The sequence below is a fragment of the Schistocerca serialis genome, chromosome 6, assembly GCF_023864345.2.
Source record: "Schistocerca serialis cubense isolate TAMUIC-IGC-003099 chromosome 6, iqSchSeri2.2, whole genome shotgun sequence".
Taxonomy (NCBI): Eukaryota; Metazoa; Arthropoda; class Insecta; order Orthoptera; family Acrididae; genus Schistocerca; species Schistocerca serialis.
Window position 1 is genome coordinate 367595363 of NC_064643.1, and position 15903 is coordinate 367611265.

At 38.0% G+C, this 15903-nt stretch overlaps 1 protein-coding gene across 1 annotated transcript in view; it reads left to right on the plus strand.

Annotated features, from left to right (window-relative positions):
• LOC126483959 (non-lysosomal glucosylceramidase) overlaps positions 1 to 15903 on the plus strand; it is a 262802-nt gene that overhangs the window by 62822 nt on the left and 184077 nt on the right. Inside the window, exons 2-3 of the mRNA XM_050107254.1 lie at positions 5157 to 5245; positions 9728 to 9908. Of these exons, the coding sequence (XP_049963211.1) occupies positions 5157 to 5245; positions 9728 to 9908 (270 nt within the window). The remainder of the gene's footprint in view (positions 1 to 5156; positions 5246 to 9727; positions 9909 to 15903) is intronic.

Sequence of the window (15903 nt, forward strand, 5' to 3'; positions counted from 1 at the left end):
TCCAGGCATGTACTCAGAGTAACATGCTTATATTTTAGAATAATATAAGTTGCTCACTATTCAGTCTTATTGTCCAACAGATGAGTTCCCCATTGTCCACTTTGCACGTGCTAACTTCTGCATGCATACATAAAAAAACAAGCAAAAATTGGCTGTGAAGACACTCAAAAGTGTTAATGTTAGAAAAGCCAGCAAAGTCTCCATACTTAAATTAAATTGAATGTGTTATACAATTTTTTTATTTGTTGTTCGCAACAGAATCCAATGATTAATATTCCTTGAGGCTCAACAGTTGATCCTGATATAAATTTGAAAAAGGATGTAATTTATTTCCAATATCAATTTTTCCATTATTATTTTATCAAAGTTTTGTAATGTAAAGTAATTAAATCCCATTTAAAAGACTGTTTATGATATTTGTCAGAACTACTATAACATTTACTAGATTTGCCAAGGCACAAACAACATGGAATAGTCACAGTAAATGGTGCATAGCCAATTAAATTTTACCTCTGGTGAGCTGAGCCAAGGTAAGTAAAGAGCTTGTACAAAACATTCCCAGCAGAAGACCAATGGTGGTTCAAAGATAGTGAGTGTTGGTAACTAATGGATCTGTCTGGCAAGTGTTTGATGTCCACAGCATTCACAGGCAGAAAACTGAGCTGCTGATATTTGCCTGCTGTGGTCATTAACCACATGAGAGAGTGAGATGTATGGCCCAGCAATGTCATGCTTCCATTTAGTCAGCAGTGGTACTGCTGTTAGCAGCGAGGTGTCTCTTGAAGGTGTCTTCATGAATAAGGCATCTGAGGTTCATTGTCATTATAAGCATTATTATTGAACACAGAATCCCTCCTTATGAGAAGCACAAGTATTTGATGGCCAGTGGGGAACAGATAACTTTGTACCCTGATAATTCAGTGTTAACTTCCAGTGCAATGGGTAGGTGGAATGGATGGTGCAGAGACGAAAACAGCAAGTGATAAAATTAGTGGAAGAGATCCCAACAAAAACAGTGCTGTATCATGTTCTTGAACGTTGTCATGGGTGATAGCATTTGAATGGATATATCATCTGCGTCTGCTTTTTAAGTGGACACAGTTATGGGAGTCATCCTAAGGACCACCCAATAAACTTTTCCTATTGACAGCATGTACCAGTTGTGAACCAACTCATGGGAGATAATATCTCCAATGGTGAAATGAGGCTGCTTTCCCCACACTGTTTGCAGTATATTCTAGCAGAAAGCCATGAGATGTCCAACAGTGCATTTTCTGGTAGCGATCACCCTAGGTTGTTGGGTCATCACTATCACCATCGCCATCACCGTGGTTACAGATTCAATGACACTGAAGAGCACCCTCTGTGATGGCTGTAGTGTACATCATCGGACATTGGTCGCCTTTTGTCTAGCATGCTACTTTTTCAAAAGTGTGTGCCCAGAGTGCCAAACAACAATTGGGGAGCGCTGCATGTGTTTGATAGGAATTTTGGATATGCTGCAAGGTTGACGGTTGGCTCCCATGGAGTATCTTAGTGAGACTTTTGTCTTTTCGTGACATAGTGCAATATGTACAGAAGAATAGATTCAGCGAAGTTTTTGTAGGAATCTGTTCCACTATTTTTATCTCTCGCTGTTTTTACCACTGCACTATCTATTCTGCCTACCTGTTGGTCTGGAGGTGTAACACTGAATTTAGCCCATTATAAGTTGCAGTTGTAAGTGACATACTCTTGATGGTTAGAAATTTGATTAGGACATAACAAACTCTGCATGAATATGCTACAAGGACTTTCTGAGAGTGGGCCAGGTGAAGGAATTGGCTATCAGAGCTGGCTGGTGAAGTTGCTGCATGTTTAGGACAAGTGTAGATGTACCTCTCCATAAGGCGAATATTTTTTGTCCAGTAACAAGTTGACAAGCTAACTTTCATTTTGTACCACTACTAAAAATTTGATATTTTGAGTCATTTGCTTGTACATGACCTTGGTCACAAACATTCCTTTGATAGGAATTGTTTGTTTACTAAATGATTTAAAGTGCTGCTTTGTCACTTCTGACAACAACTGTAATCGTGGTATGAATCTGCATTGGTTAATGTTGCTACATATTCTTGGATTCACACTTTCTATTGATTAATTCAAAGTGTTACAGTAAGTGTTTGCGATCTGTGGTTACCATGATATAATGTGCTGTTCGTCACTATATCTTTGTGATGTACACTGATCATCAAAAAAGAAGGCCCGAATGATCCACCAAACTGTGTGTGTGTGGTAAACACTATCAGCTATGCCATTGATTATTTTTGCATGGTCAGCCGTGCACTCAAGGAGCATGAGAGTGGGACCATGATGCTGTGTCTACCAGTTGATGTAAGAGGACTCTCAAACAGCAATGCTGGCCAGTGGGTATCACCACCTGCACTTGTCACTATTCCTAAGTGACATGTTTGTTACTGATTAGTGAGTTGCCCAGCTAGATGAGTTTCAGAGGTGCTGCAGGAGTTTGGGTGGTCATATTTCGTGTTGTGCACCACACTGGTCATATGGACACCACCATTGCCCATTTTTGGTAGCAATGGATTCCGGAAGGCATGAATGGCATGAATATGTGATATGTAGAATCTAGACATCTGGCCAGCACCACAAGGAGGGAGGATAAATGTATTGTCCACGGTGCTTGAACAGATCCAACAGCAAGGATAGAGGCTATTCAGTGGGCTGTCCTGCCTTCTGTGCAACATCCCACATGTGCTAGTACCACAAGCAGACAGTTTTATGATTCAGGGCTCTCTGCACACCAGCCATTACAGAACCTGTCACTCTCACCCATGAATCATTATGCATTGTGCTCATCTAGCCTGTTGTCAACAGTGACAGACATGGGGTCTGCAGATTTACACCGAGTCATCTTTAGTGATGAGTTCACTTGTGCCTGGGAGGGGACAACTACTGGGTCTGTGTCTGGAAGCACTGTGGAGAGTGTCATGAAGAGCAGTTATTGGTCTGCCATCACACATCCTGCCAGCCTAGTGTGATGGTATGGAAGTGACATCGTAAGATGCTCATTGACCATTAGTGTTGCTAAAGGGATCCTTGACAGCCGCACGGCACATGGAGGAGGTCAGGCAACTGGTGGCTCTGCCATTCATGAATGCATATGCCCAGTTCCAACAGGAAAATGCTCATCCTTGTATCACTGCACCTCCAGAGTTTGCCTTGCAGTTGTGGATACTCTGTTACAGCCAGTCATGTCGCCTGATCTCTCCCTGATCAAGAATGTATGGGGTGCTATGGAGTATGCCATGTCATTCAACCAATGTGTGGGAACTGCAAGCTGAGTTGCAAGTGGCATGGGATGGGGTATCACAGGATGATATCCAAGACCTGTACAACTTGATGCCGTGATGTCTGGACACTTGTATTCACAACCACAGGAGTCTCAAGCCATACTAACACACAGATTTTATGGCCATCTAGTGCAATAAATATTGCTCCTTCAGAGTCGAAAATGTAACCATTCCTTATGTGTGGTACAATCTACCTGCCTGCCTACAATGATCACAATCTGCCATGTCATGCATGCAGCTCTTTTTACGAAGAAGAGTGTATGACAATAACTCAGTTGATTGTCGACTCAATAACTTGACCCTTCAGAGATTTGGTGTGTAACCATGTTTGTGACAGGAGTGACATACTGAGATGATAAATGGAAAATCTTGCCTCACATGACTTACTCTGAAAACAGTCTAGACCGAGGACAGAGCTTTTTTGTACCTTGAAGCTCATGCTTGTTTCTACAGTCAGTGGAATCAGACTGTTTGTTCTGCAGTGCTATGATGAACCAGATTCTGTTCCTGTTGTTCTTCTGACTAAAATTAACAAGGGTGGTGGTGAGGCTTGGTGTGATCACATTGAATCATTGTTCCAATTTCAGTTTGTTTTTTTAACTTACTGTTAAATGACTTTGCTAACTCAAATACTGGAGGTCTTTTAAGCACTTCTTCCAGTCATGGGTCCTTTGCTTCTAATATCTCTTACCAGGCTTTCTGATATAACAGTTTTGAACTACAGTGAAATGTCTAGGAGATCTGCTACCCATGAATGATATGCTCACTTACGCATATGCTGGAAACTTAAAATCAATTTCTGAAAGTATAACACTTCTTGAAATTTTGTTGGTACTGTTACCAGTACTGCAGAATTTCTCTACAGCACTTCTTGAAGCCCTTTTGGGTCATCTCAGGAGAGAAAAATAATCATGATGCCTCAGTGAGTCCATTATTTTATCTGTTTTGAAGTGCTGTATTAGCTACTTGTACCTTCACCTGTCATCTTTTACTGGATGGAATGCTGAATACATAGGAGGTGCTTGATCCACTGCTGTGAATTGTGGTGGAGGGACAGGTGTAGCCAATTGTGTGCTACAGTAGTAGATGTTACATCTGGCCTTGGCACTTCTTATGTTCTTCCACATATTGTTCTTTCCATTTGTCTGTTGTTGTAGTAATGCTTTCAGATATACAGCCATTGTTAAGTCCTTGTCATATGTGAATATCGCAATTGAAGGTGGTGGTGTTCTTTGACTCCTCTGTCATCACTTTCCTGGCAGTAAACATAAAAACTTAATAAATCTTGGAAAGTACTAAGTAACAAATTGAACAGAATGTAGTACATAGCCTGTAATTATGTACTCTTGGCGAGACGGCAAAATTAAGTCAGTGAGCTAGTCAATGTTAGTAACCAGCCAGTAGAAAACTAATCTCACCAAAATTCTGCTAAAGGTAAGAAAGGTGTTATTAACTAGCAACTCCATCTGGAAATTTTTTGATGTTTGTTGTATATCAGACAGAAAACAAACTGGTAATAGCTAGTTGTTAACATTCCTTCAATGGCTGAGTGGGTGAATTGAGTAGTTGAGCGTATGTAATGATCTCTGCTGGGTCGGTGGTGCCTACAAGGACTCCTCTGTATTGCAGAGGTCTGAAAGAATAGCAGAAAATTAGTTTTTAATTATTTTTGATGGACACCAACATTATGATAAGATGATGACAAAGAGGAAAGCAGAGGATGTAATTGGTTCCTTACAGTTGATTTGTAGTATTACATAATTCATTTTATGCCATTATTTAACTTCATACCCTTTTTATTTTCAGTTATCTTTGGTATGTCATGAAGATATATAGAGCTCAGAGGAAACCTCTTATGGACTACCTGAAGATGGTGACAGGAAGACAGATATATGGTTAGTTTGCTTTATTTGCATTTTGAGCAATATTGACTGGCTCACAAGACTATATTGAAAATAAATATACAAAAATTTCACAAAATAATTACTTAAAAGCATGTTTAATGGAAGAAGTGGTAAATATATTCTTCAGCTCCTGTGATTATCAAAATACGAACATTTGGTAGAACTGTGGTCAGCAGTGCATTATTTAGTGCTATATTTTCATTGTGTTTTGAACTTTGGGCTAATTGGGGCAGTGCAGTGTAAATATGGCAATGGAAAATCTTTGAAGATAAATCTGTCATTAATCCAAAGACCGGTTTGAACACCATGATGTTAAAAGAGATGGTATGTCATTGCATTTCTCTGATGTCAGAACTGAGTTACTCAGCCAGTTATAGTGGGACCAATAGCTTAACTTCGACTCTAGACCACCCTGCAGCTCGCTCTTTTTCATGACTGTTGTAACAGTGGCAGAGGTGAAAAAATGATGGATACAATTCATAGGACTGACTGTGGATGAAAGATCACACTTTTGAATCTGTAGTCTGGCGCTTAAGTAATGAATGATGCAGAAAGCCCGTAGTGGAATATAAATTATGAAAGGAGCAAAAGTAACAACTCAACATGTAGACTGACAAACATTGCTACACACACACACACACACACACACACACACACACACACACACACACCTAACTACCTGCATAGCTACAGCACTGTATGTGTATTCTGCACAAATTGGGTCCGAAGAAAACTTTTTCTGACTGCAGTTCAGCAACATTTTCAGGCTTGCTTATGTGTGTATCACCCACTCAACCCTTCAATTATATGGCAAGTCGTGGCTGCACAATGTTTGTTCCATTGCATGCAACACAGCTCTTTTTTTCTGTATACCCAGTGGTGCATACTTCACCCTTTTGTAATGTTACTGAATTGCGCACTCACTGTCCTTTGGTGCATTCTGATATCATGTTTATGTCATGTCATGTTATGTTTATTACTTTTGCTATCCTGTTGCTCCTGTAAGAGTTATTGTTGTAAGTCTGACATTACTCCCTTAAAGCTATGATAGTGAGTGTTTCCTGAGGAGGATATAAAGGTCTCTTTAGCAATAAGAAATCATTGTTTGACTTCTAAAGAGTCTTAAACTGTAGAATGACTTTTACAACAGCAAGAGTACACTTGCGAAAAATGCTGAGTAGCATCCAGCTTTTAGGAGTCAGGTGTTGTGTCTAGGAGAATATTTATTTATTCAGCATGTGCCTAGGATCACACCACATAAGGAAATGGATTTTCTTTAATAACACACATAAATATATTTAACACATAGGGAAGAAATTTATGATTATAAATTGATTAAAATTACAATATTTACAAAGCACAGGTCAGAGGCTTATATCCAACTGCTGGCCATACACAACTGATGCCTTGGTTGCTAACAGGAACTCCTCTGGATCGATTTGGGTACGTACATATGATGCACTGAAAAATATGCCATTCTGCACCACAGTCACAGCTGGGCGATATTGTTAATCCCCATTTGTACATTGAGTCAGCACTTATTCCACTATTTGTCTCAGTCATGTCTGCTATATACAGGGAAAACAGAAGAGGGTCTAGCACTGATTCTTGTGGAAGGCCTTTATTAAACTTTGTTAGAGGGCTCATCTTGTTACCCGTTGGAAGCTTCTTTTACTTAACATAGCAGTGATGAGGTTTCCAGTTTTAAGACATGGTATGACTTAAATGTTTGAATGTAACCCCTTATGTCTATGCAGTAATGTGGCTACTGTGAGATCTATACACAAAATTGAAGTGTTCTGTGTGTTTTTGGAATACTGCTTCAATATAAGTTATCAGTCAGAGAATCTGGTTGGTGCAGCTCCAGTTTCGGCAAAATCCTGCCTGTTTAGCAGGCAAGCTTTGGAAAATTATGTGGCTGATTCTGTTATACAATATTCTTTCGAAAATTTTTATATAGTATATAATTAAAGCAGTAGGTCGATATCTTTGTGGTTTGTCATTTGGTTTACCTGGTTTTAAGGTGGCTAAGAGCAAAGATTTTTGCTCTTTTCAAATCACAGGGTATGTTACCAGTTTGGAGAATATCATAAAGAAAGCTGCTAGCCATTTTTTACATGCATCCTACTGCGAATTAGGAATTATGAATGGATGCTGTCAAAACCAGATGCCTTGCCTGCTTTCATTTCTTTGATGGCTGTCATTGTTTCCTCACTGCTGAATGGTGTGTGAGGCAAATGGTTTATACAGGTTGTTGTTGTGTGCAACTGGTAGATATTATGTTCCTGTAAGTTGACCATTAAGGAAATAAATGGTCCCATGTGACAAACCAGTAAGGTTTATGTAGGAACAAACATTGCTAAACCACATCCAGTTTTTGATATTTTTTGTGTTAATTACAGAAATTTGTTAGAGAAGTCATAGAAAATACACAGAGAAAAGAAAATTACAATGGATAGGAACACTCTTTCTTGTTAGTTGTTATTTAGTTGAGATTGGCTTCTTTGCCCAAAAACTTTTTCAGGTAAGTGCTACTTGTTATATTATTGTGCAGTTATTGACATTTCAAATGTAATGGAGACATAAAGTAATTTGTTTCATGCACTGGAGTAGTGTGCTCCAGTAATGTATTCAGAAAATGCATTAGGGGTTTCACATTTGGGGAATGGCCTCATCATTGCTGGTTTTTATTTAAAAGGAGACCTGTTATTTTTAGAATGAAATTTGACTCTATTAAGAAAGAAAAAAAGGTAAGGTGTGTGATCCCTCCAAAATCTATATATTTGACTAATGAGAGAACAAAGTAAATGAATAAAAATGGGAGTAATTGCAATATCACACTCCTGAAGAAAGAGGTAAATAGCGAAAACAAGGAAGAATATGAACAGATGTATTTATGAGCTCTCAAGACAGAAATTCACAAAGCTGCAGAAATAAAGAAAACAGGTGTTCAGAAAAATCTGAAATATTATTCAAAGACATTACACTGTAATGTAACATGTTGAGATCATTAGGTAAAACTTGTGAAAGATATTTGATGCTCTCTTCGTTCATTCAAAAGAATATTCTGTAATTTTCAGTGATCAAATTCAAAATATGCTCCGATTCCACATATACAGAATCACACAGCTTGGTACAGGAGTTATTAATAGAAATTATATAGACTAAATTTGTCCTGGTAAGTATGTAAAATAAGAGGTAATATGAGAACATTAAGTGCAGGTGCTTCCTTCATTTGGGGAAAAAAAAAAGGTTACTCTTCAATTAAAGTGCTTGCCCGCGTTTGGCTGGTACTAATGAAATAATTAATGCAGAAATACTTGGCGATATGCTTGCATGATACTGAAAGAGCCAGAGCAGAGTAATAACAACACAGTGAACAAAGAAAATCGGAAAATCTTGAAGTCTGAAGTTAAGCTATTGAGCAGCAGACAGCAGATAAGTTATTTAAATGAGTGCATGTGCAATTTCCCCCCCCCCCCCTCACAAACACACACACACACACACACACACACACACACACACACACAGTGTGAATGAAGTTTAACACTTTGACTGTCACACACATAGTGATGGATGTTTCCTTGCCTGGCCAGGCCAGGCACATGGTGGTAGGTGTGAGTCTCTGCTGCGGCTGCTGATAGGTGGATTGTGTCAGGCAAGAGGCTTTGGTGTGGCTGCTGGTGGCCTCATGGCAGTCAGTGCGTTAAAAGAAGAGACTGGTTCCTATGGGGGCTAGACATGGCAGGAAAGGAAGAGGATAAAGATATGTAATGTAATAATTTGTGCTGGAGGATTGCAATGAAGAACAGCTGAAAGAGTTGAAACAAGTAAGTCACTGGTCCAGATGGAACCCAAATTCGGTTTCACTGAGTGTACTCTTTGACGATGACCCCATACTTAACTTGCGCTTTTGTGAATCTCTCGCTGAGTGGAAAAAGAATGCATGTATGTCAAATATGTAAGAAACATAAAAGGGTGAACCCACAAAACTACAGATTGACATCCTAGTTAGTTAACAGCTGATGACTTAATCACTAAAACAGATCTGTGTAGGATGGAGGTGATGTAGTTTGTATTGGAGGAAGAATTTGTGTATAAAATGTACAGGCCATCTAAAGTGTAAAAATTGTTATTTATCTATAATATTTATTTGGACAGACTGACAAGATGTGGAGAAACAGGGCTTGGGATTTTTGAATGGCTTTCAGTATTCACGTTGATAATGATTGGGAGGACGGAAGGGACAACTTGCAGACAGGTGCATGATAAAGAAATGGAATGTGCTCTTGACCATCAGATAGGGTGTCTCTCTCTCTCTCTCTCTCTCTCTCTCTCTCTCTCTCTCTCTCTCTCTCTCTCTCAGTATTTTTTCATACTACCTGGAACTTTTCAGTATTGTTGCTGGAAAGCTGCAGATGCTGTTGCCTGAGTGTCAGTTTTTATTTCAGTTGCTCCTTTTTACTGTTGTAGGAGTACCTTTGGGTGGCATTGGCTGTGGAACAATTGGTCGTGGCTTTAAGGGAGAATTTTGTAGATACCAACTTAAGCCAGGTGTTTACGAATATGCATTAGTTCATGCCAATCAGTTCATTATTACTATACAGTCTACAGACAAGAAGATATTGTACCAGAAGGTATTGTCATCATGCCGGTAAGCTTTAATGATTTAAATTTCTTTATACACACACACACACACACACACACACACACACACACACACATACAGTTAGTGTTTTCTATGTTATATGTTTTTTTATTAGCCATTCAGCATGTTTACCATGCAATTGGCTTTGTCAAAATACATTTTACATATTCGTAAAAGTATAGTTGTTACCAATATTTACATATACACATAAGTACATAAACTTCTTGCTATTCAGAAGATTTCATTAATAATAATTACATGGTTTACATTCAAGAATTAATTATACAGTTTTACACATTTAGTTAATGATAGTTACACTATTTCTTCGTTTATTTCATTCAGGAATTAATTACACAGTTTTACACATTTAGTTGATGATAGTTACATATTTCATTCTTTATACACTCCTTACAAATTACCTCCAAGACATTCTTCAGTTGAATAGTATGCTTTATTTTTAACCGTATGTCTAATACCTCCTTAAATTTAAAGAAGGTGAGGGTTTTGACTGATTGTAGCAGTTTATTTTGTAACTTTAGACTTAGGTGTTTGTGACTGTTGTGTGTCAGTGACAGCCTAGAATATGGTATATCAAGCATGCAGTTGTTTCTCGTGCTGTGCAAATGTAAATTCATTCTCTGTGTAAATTGTCATATATTTTCTTTTACGCAGTTGTACATACAGGGCTATTACAAATGATTGAAGCGATTTCATAAATTCACTGTAGCTCCATTCATTGACATATGGTCACGACACACTACAGATACATAGAAAAACTCATAAAGTTTTGTTCAGCTGAAGCCGCACTTCAGGTTTCTGCCGCCAGAGCGCTCGAGAGCGCAGTGAGACAAAATGGCGACAGGAGCCGAGAAAGCGTATGTCGTGCTTGAAATGCACTCACATCAGTCAGTCATAACAGTGCAACGACACTTCAGGATGAAGTTCAACAAAGATCCACCAACTGCTAACTCCATTCGGCAATGGTATGCGCAGTTTAAAGCTTCTGGATGCCTCTGTAGGGGGAAATCAACGGGTTGGCCTGCAGTGAACGAAGAAACAGTTGAACGCGTGCGGGCAAGTTTCACGCGTAGCCTGCGGAAGTCAACAAATAAAGCAAGCAGGGAGCTAAACGTACCACAGCCGACGGTTTGGAAAATCTTACGGAAAAGGCTAAAGCAGAAGCCTTACCGTTTACAATTGCTACAAGCCCTGACACCTGATGACAAAGTCAAACGCTTTGAATTTTCAACGCGGCTGCAACAGCTCACGGAGAGGATGCGTTCAGTGCGAAACTTGTTTTCAGTGATGAAGCAACATTTTTTCTTAATGGTGAAGTGAACAGACACAATGTGCGAATCTGGGCGGTAGAGAATCCTCACGAATTCATGCAGCAAATTCGCAATTCACTAAAAGTTAATGTGTTTTGTGCAATCTCACAGTTTAAAGTTTACGGCCCCTTTTTCTTCTGCGAAAAAAACGTTACAGGACACATGTATCTGGACATGCTTGAAAATTGGCTCATGCCACAACTGGAGACCGACAGCGCCGACTTCATCTTTCAACTGGATGGTGCTCCACCGCACTTCCATCATGATGTTCGGCATTTCTTGAACAGGAGATTGGAAAACCGATGGATTGGTCGTGGTGGAGATCATGATCAGCAATTCATGTCATGGCTTCCATGCTCTCCCGACTTAACCTCATGTGATTTCTTTCTGTGGGGTTATGTGAAAGATTCAGTGTTTAAACCTCCTCTACCAAGAAACGTGCCAGAACTGTGAGCTTGCATCAACGATGCTTTCGAACTTATTGATGGGGACATGCTGCGCCGAGTGTGGGAGGAACTTTATTATCGGCTTGATGTCTGCCGAATCACTAAAGGGGCACATATCGAACATTTGTGAATGCCTAAAAAAACTTTTTGAGTTTTTGTATGTGTGTGCAAAGCATTGTGAAAATATCTCAAATAATAAAGTTATTGTAGAGCTGTGAAATCGCTTCAATCATTTGTAATAACCCTGTATAGATGTTTGGAAGGGTCATTATATTTAATAGGCTGAAGTGCTCCTTACAGGTTTCTTTTGGACCCAGTCCTTGTATACATCTGCTTTTTTCCTGTTGTTTGAATACATAGTTTGTACTTGTTGAATTACCCCATAACACAATCCCATATTGTAGCTGTGACTGAAAAAATGCGTAGTAGCAAAGCATCAATAAACTTTTACTGAGAGAATATCTTAGTTTATACCGCAGGAATATCACATCGGCAATGTTGCCTGTTGGATAGCTTATAAGGTCATCCCATGAGAGCCTTTGGTCTATTTCAGTCCCAATAGTTTGACACTATGATTCTCTTCCTTCTGTACCTTCAGATTAAAATAAATTTCCTCTGTTTTTGTGTTGTTTATGCATAACTAGTAAGCAACACACCACATCCTACATTTTTCAGAAACTTCATTATTTTTGTTTACCACCTCTTGCATACTCTCACCTGTGGAGATCATGGTCATATCATCAACATATAAGACATTTTTGCAGGCTTAATACAATATGTGATCCAAAGTATCCAGACACTTGGCTGAAAATGAACTAGAATTTCGTGGCACCTTCCATCGGAGTTCTGCTTTCCTTGATTATAGTCTTTATTACAAAGGTACTGAATCCATAGTAGTCTTCTGTTCTAGAGTTGTTAAGCTTGTTTTCAGAGTTATTTGTATCTGCAGCAGATATTCTACACCAGTTAAATCTTTCATCTGTTTTATTCTGTGTTTGCAAAAGAAAAGCTTCCGTATCAGTTAAATCATCACTTTTTGGTATGTGGGCATTTACTGAATTTATGAAGTGTTCATTGAGAGTGTTGCAATTAATTGGGTTGCTGATTTCTTCCTTTTCCACGTTTATCTCACTTTTAACTATGTTCCAGGCAGCTTTACATTTGTTTTTAGAATTTAAAATATACTCTTCCATTTGCTTTCATTTTTGCTGCTTTAATTTCAGATTTGTATATTTTTCTTAAGTTTATATATCTATTCTTGTTTTCTTGACTGCTTTCAATTTTGCCCTTCAGCATGAGTAAAGGGATTCTGATTTTATTGAGGTGTGGGATGTACCACTTTTTTGTATACTGTGGTTTATGCATATTGCTAGGGTTACATCTCTTAGTAATTAGATGTCAGTTACTGTCCAATGTATTTTTTATATTGGATATGAATGCAGAAAAGCTTTAATTTATATCTTTGCAGATGGTTAGTATTCCAGCCCATTCTGTTCTACTCAATACATTTCTCATTATTTTAGTGATCTCTTCCTTGAGAACTCAGTGTCATCCTGGTATCATCAAGTGTCAGATTTCCAATTTTGAGCCATATCCCATCATGGTCAGATAGTCCTAATTTGATGGTATCCCACTGTACTTGATTCCTCAAACATTGCTAATTATACTGTCAAGGCATGCCTCCATTCTGGTCAGTTTATCATTTAAGCTGTAGTAATTCATTGATCTTAAGATATTAGGATGTGTACCACAGTTTTTCTCTTTACTCTTAAATCTATATTCATGTCTCCTGTGATAAATGTCTTATATTCCTTACATTTGGCAGTCAGTGAGTGTAATTCAGAGAGTTTTCTGCAAATATCTCATTATCAGAAGCTGGTGGTCGGTAAACTGTTGCAGTAATGAGTTTCTGAGTGTGTATAACCAAGGCAGATGCTTCAACAGACAGGCTTGTGAGGTCTATGATTGAATATTTTAGTTTCAAATTTTTGTTGGTCTACAATAGCTTGTTGCCAGTAAATAGCCAATTGGTACAAATAAGCTTATTTCTGCACTTTTAATCCAATGTTCATTCACAAAGAGACTGCCACACTTAATTTCCTGCAGCCACTTCTACAGTTCACTACTTTGTTTCTTAGGGCTTGTACATTTATATGTAACAAAAGTAGTTCATTTTTGTTGCAAGGTGGTACATTGCATACATTGGGCTTAGTGTGATTATTTACTTCAAGTGTGTTTTTTGTATTGCATTCTGAAGCTCTTTGTTTCGACCAAGTCTGACACATTTCAAGCGTGTTCAGCCTTATACATTTCCCTGATTTGGTTGTGAGTTTTGATATGTATGTTCTAAATTGCTGTTACAAGATAATTTATTATTTACCACACTAAGTATTTTTTGGGCCAGCAGTGGTTTTCCTAATCCTCTTAGGCCTTGACTATGGCTTGGTATTACAAGTTCTCGAGCAGTTACAATTGTCAAAGGGCTGATGGTTACACATAAGACATTCCTTAATATCTAAAAGAATTACATTTTTAAACTGTTTGCAGAATGTTTCAAAATACTAGTTAGCTTTGGTTATTTCTCTATTTACACATGATGATTCAATTAAATCATAGCGATGAGGTAATTTAAATAATATGTTAACTTGCCCAGTGTTGTCTTCAGTGCTGTTGTTGCTGCAGCTGTTTCATTATGGTATACATCATTGGAACCTCCTATAAGAACTAGAAAGTCACTCTTTGACAGAGTACTTCAGTCTTCAATTTTGGTGAGGATCTGGTTGAATCTTGCTCTGGGTTTCGCTATGCCTTCTATTATTATTATTTTTTATTTATTTATTTATTTTTTTTTTTTAGTTGTCAGGGTCTTTGTTTTTGTAGCAACCTCTCTTCCAAAATCATCAGAGTAGATTCTGATGTGTGTTGTTTTTTTTCTCTTGGTATTTCTTGACTCTGTGTTCCATCTTGTTCTTTATCTGTTGCATTTGTTATTTTGTTTGTTTTACTCAATTTCAAAGCAGGCATCGTCTAACGTGGGTTGCCGCAAGATCTTTTGATGTGGTTTGTATTAGATGATATTATGCGTGTGCGCTTTTTGTGCCACAATCCATGTTGTTCTGTTTCTTGTGTTTGGCTTCAGATGTGTTTGTGTGAGTTTCATTATCTTCAGGTCCATTATAATAGGGTATGGTACATATTTTAAGACTAATAGTTTTTGACCTACATTCATCATAGTTACAGATTTTTATGGTTATCTGTTGTCCCTTTATTGAGGTATCTGCTTTCCCACATTGAAAATCGAATATGTTTCCGCATTCCATGCACTCAACACCACTTCTCACAGTTTTCTGGCATTTTTGACAATATTTATCACACGAGTGTTTTTGTTGTTGAAATTCATTTTTTAGCTTTAACCCATGAATTTCATGTAATAGAAACACTATAATATCGTCTTTAGTGTCTTTGCTGTTTACTTTTTCGTGCATTTCTTCTTTACAGCAATTCAAACAGAACCAAGTCTTTTGGTTTTGACTTAACATTTGCACACACATAGTTGTAAACTGTTTCGTATTCTAGACACATTATTCCTTTATCAGCACTTTTTTCACAATAGCCGTGGGAGGACATCCCATTTTCTTGCATATATTCAGTGTTGGTAGTTGATGCTGCGCGCGCGCGCGCACACACACACACACACACACACACACATTTATCTTTGTATTTTTCAGTGTTCACACTTCTTATTTCTTCTTATTTTATCATTGTTTTTAATAATTTAATATGCCAGGCAAGTATTATCACAATAAGTACCGATTTTTTTGCATGTGTGCACTTTCTATCGTAATTTTTAATTTTACCCGTAGAGCTATTGCACTCATTTTCATTGGGAACCATCTGTAATTTTGCCTGTGTCTAGCACATAATTATGAAATCTTAAAACTGTCACAATGATTGATGTGATACAGTGATTAAGGCACTGGATGTGGGTTCAAAAGTATTAGCATTCAAATGCTCATCTGGCTAAGCAGTTTTGAATTTTCTGTGGTTTCCCTAAACTGATTAAAGTATATTCTTGAATCATTCTTTTGGAAAGAAAATAGCTGATTTCCTTCCCCATCTTTGCCCTAATTGAGGTTTGTTATGTATTTAATGATCTTGCTATAGATGGGTGTTAAACCCCAGTTTATCTAGTAAACTCCTAAACATATTTGCTTAGAAAAAGTTGGA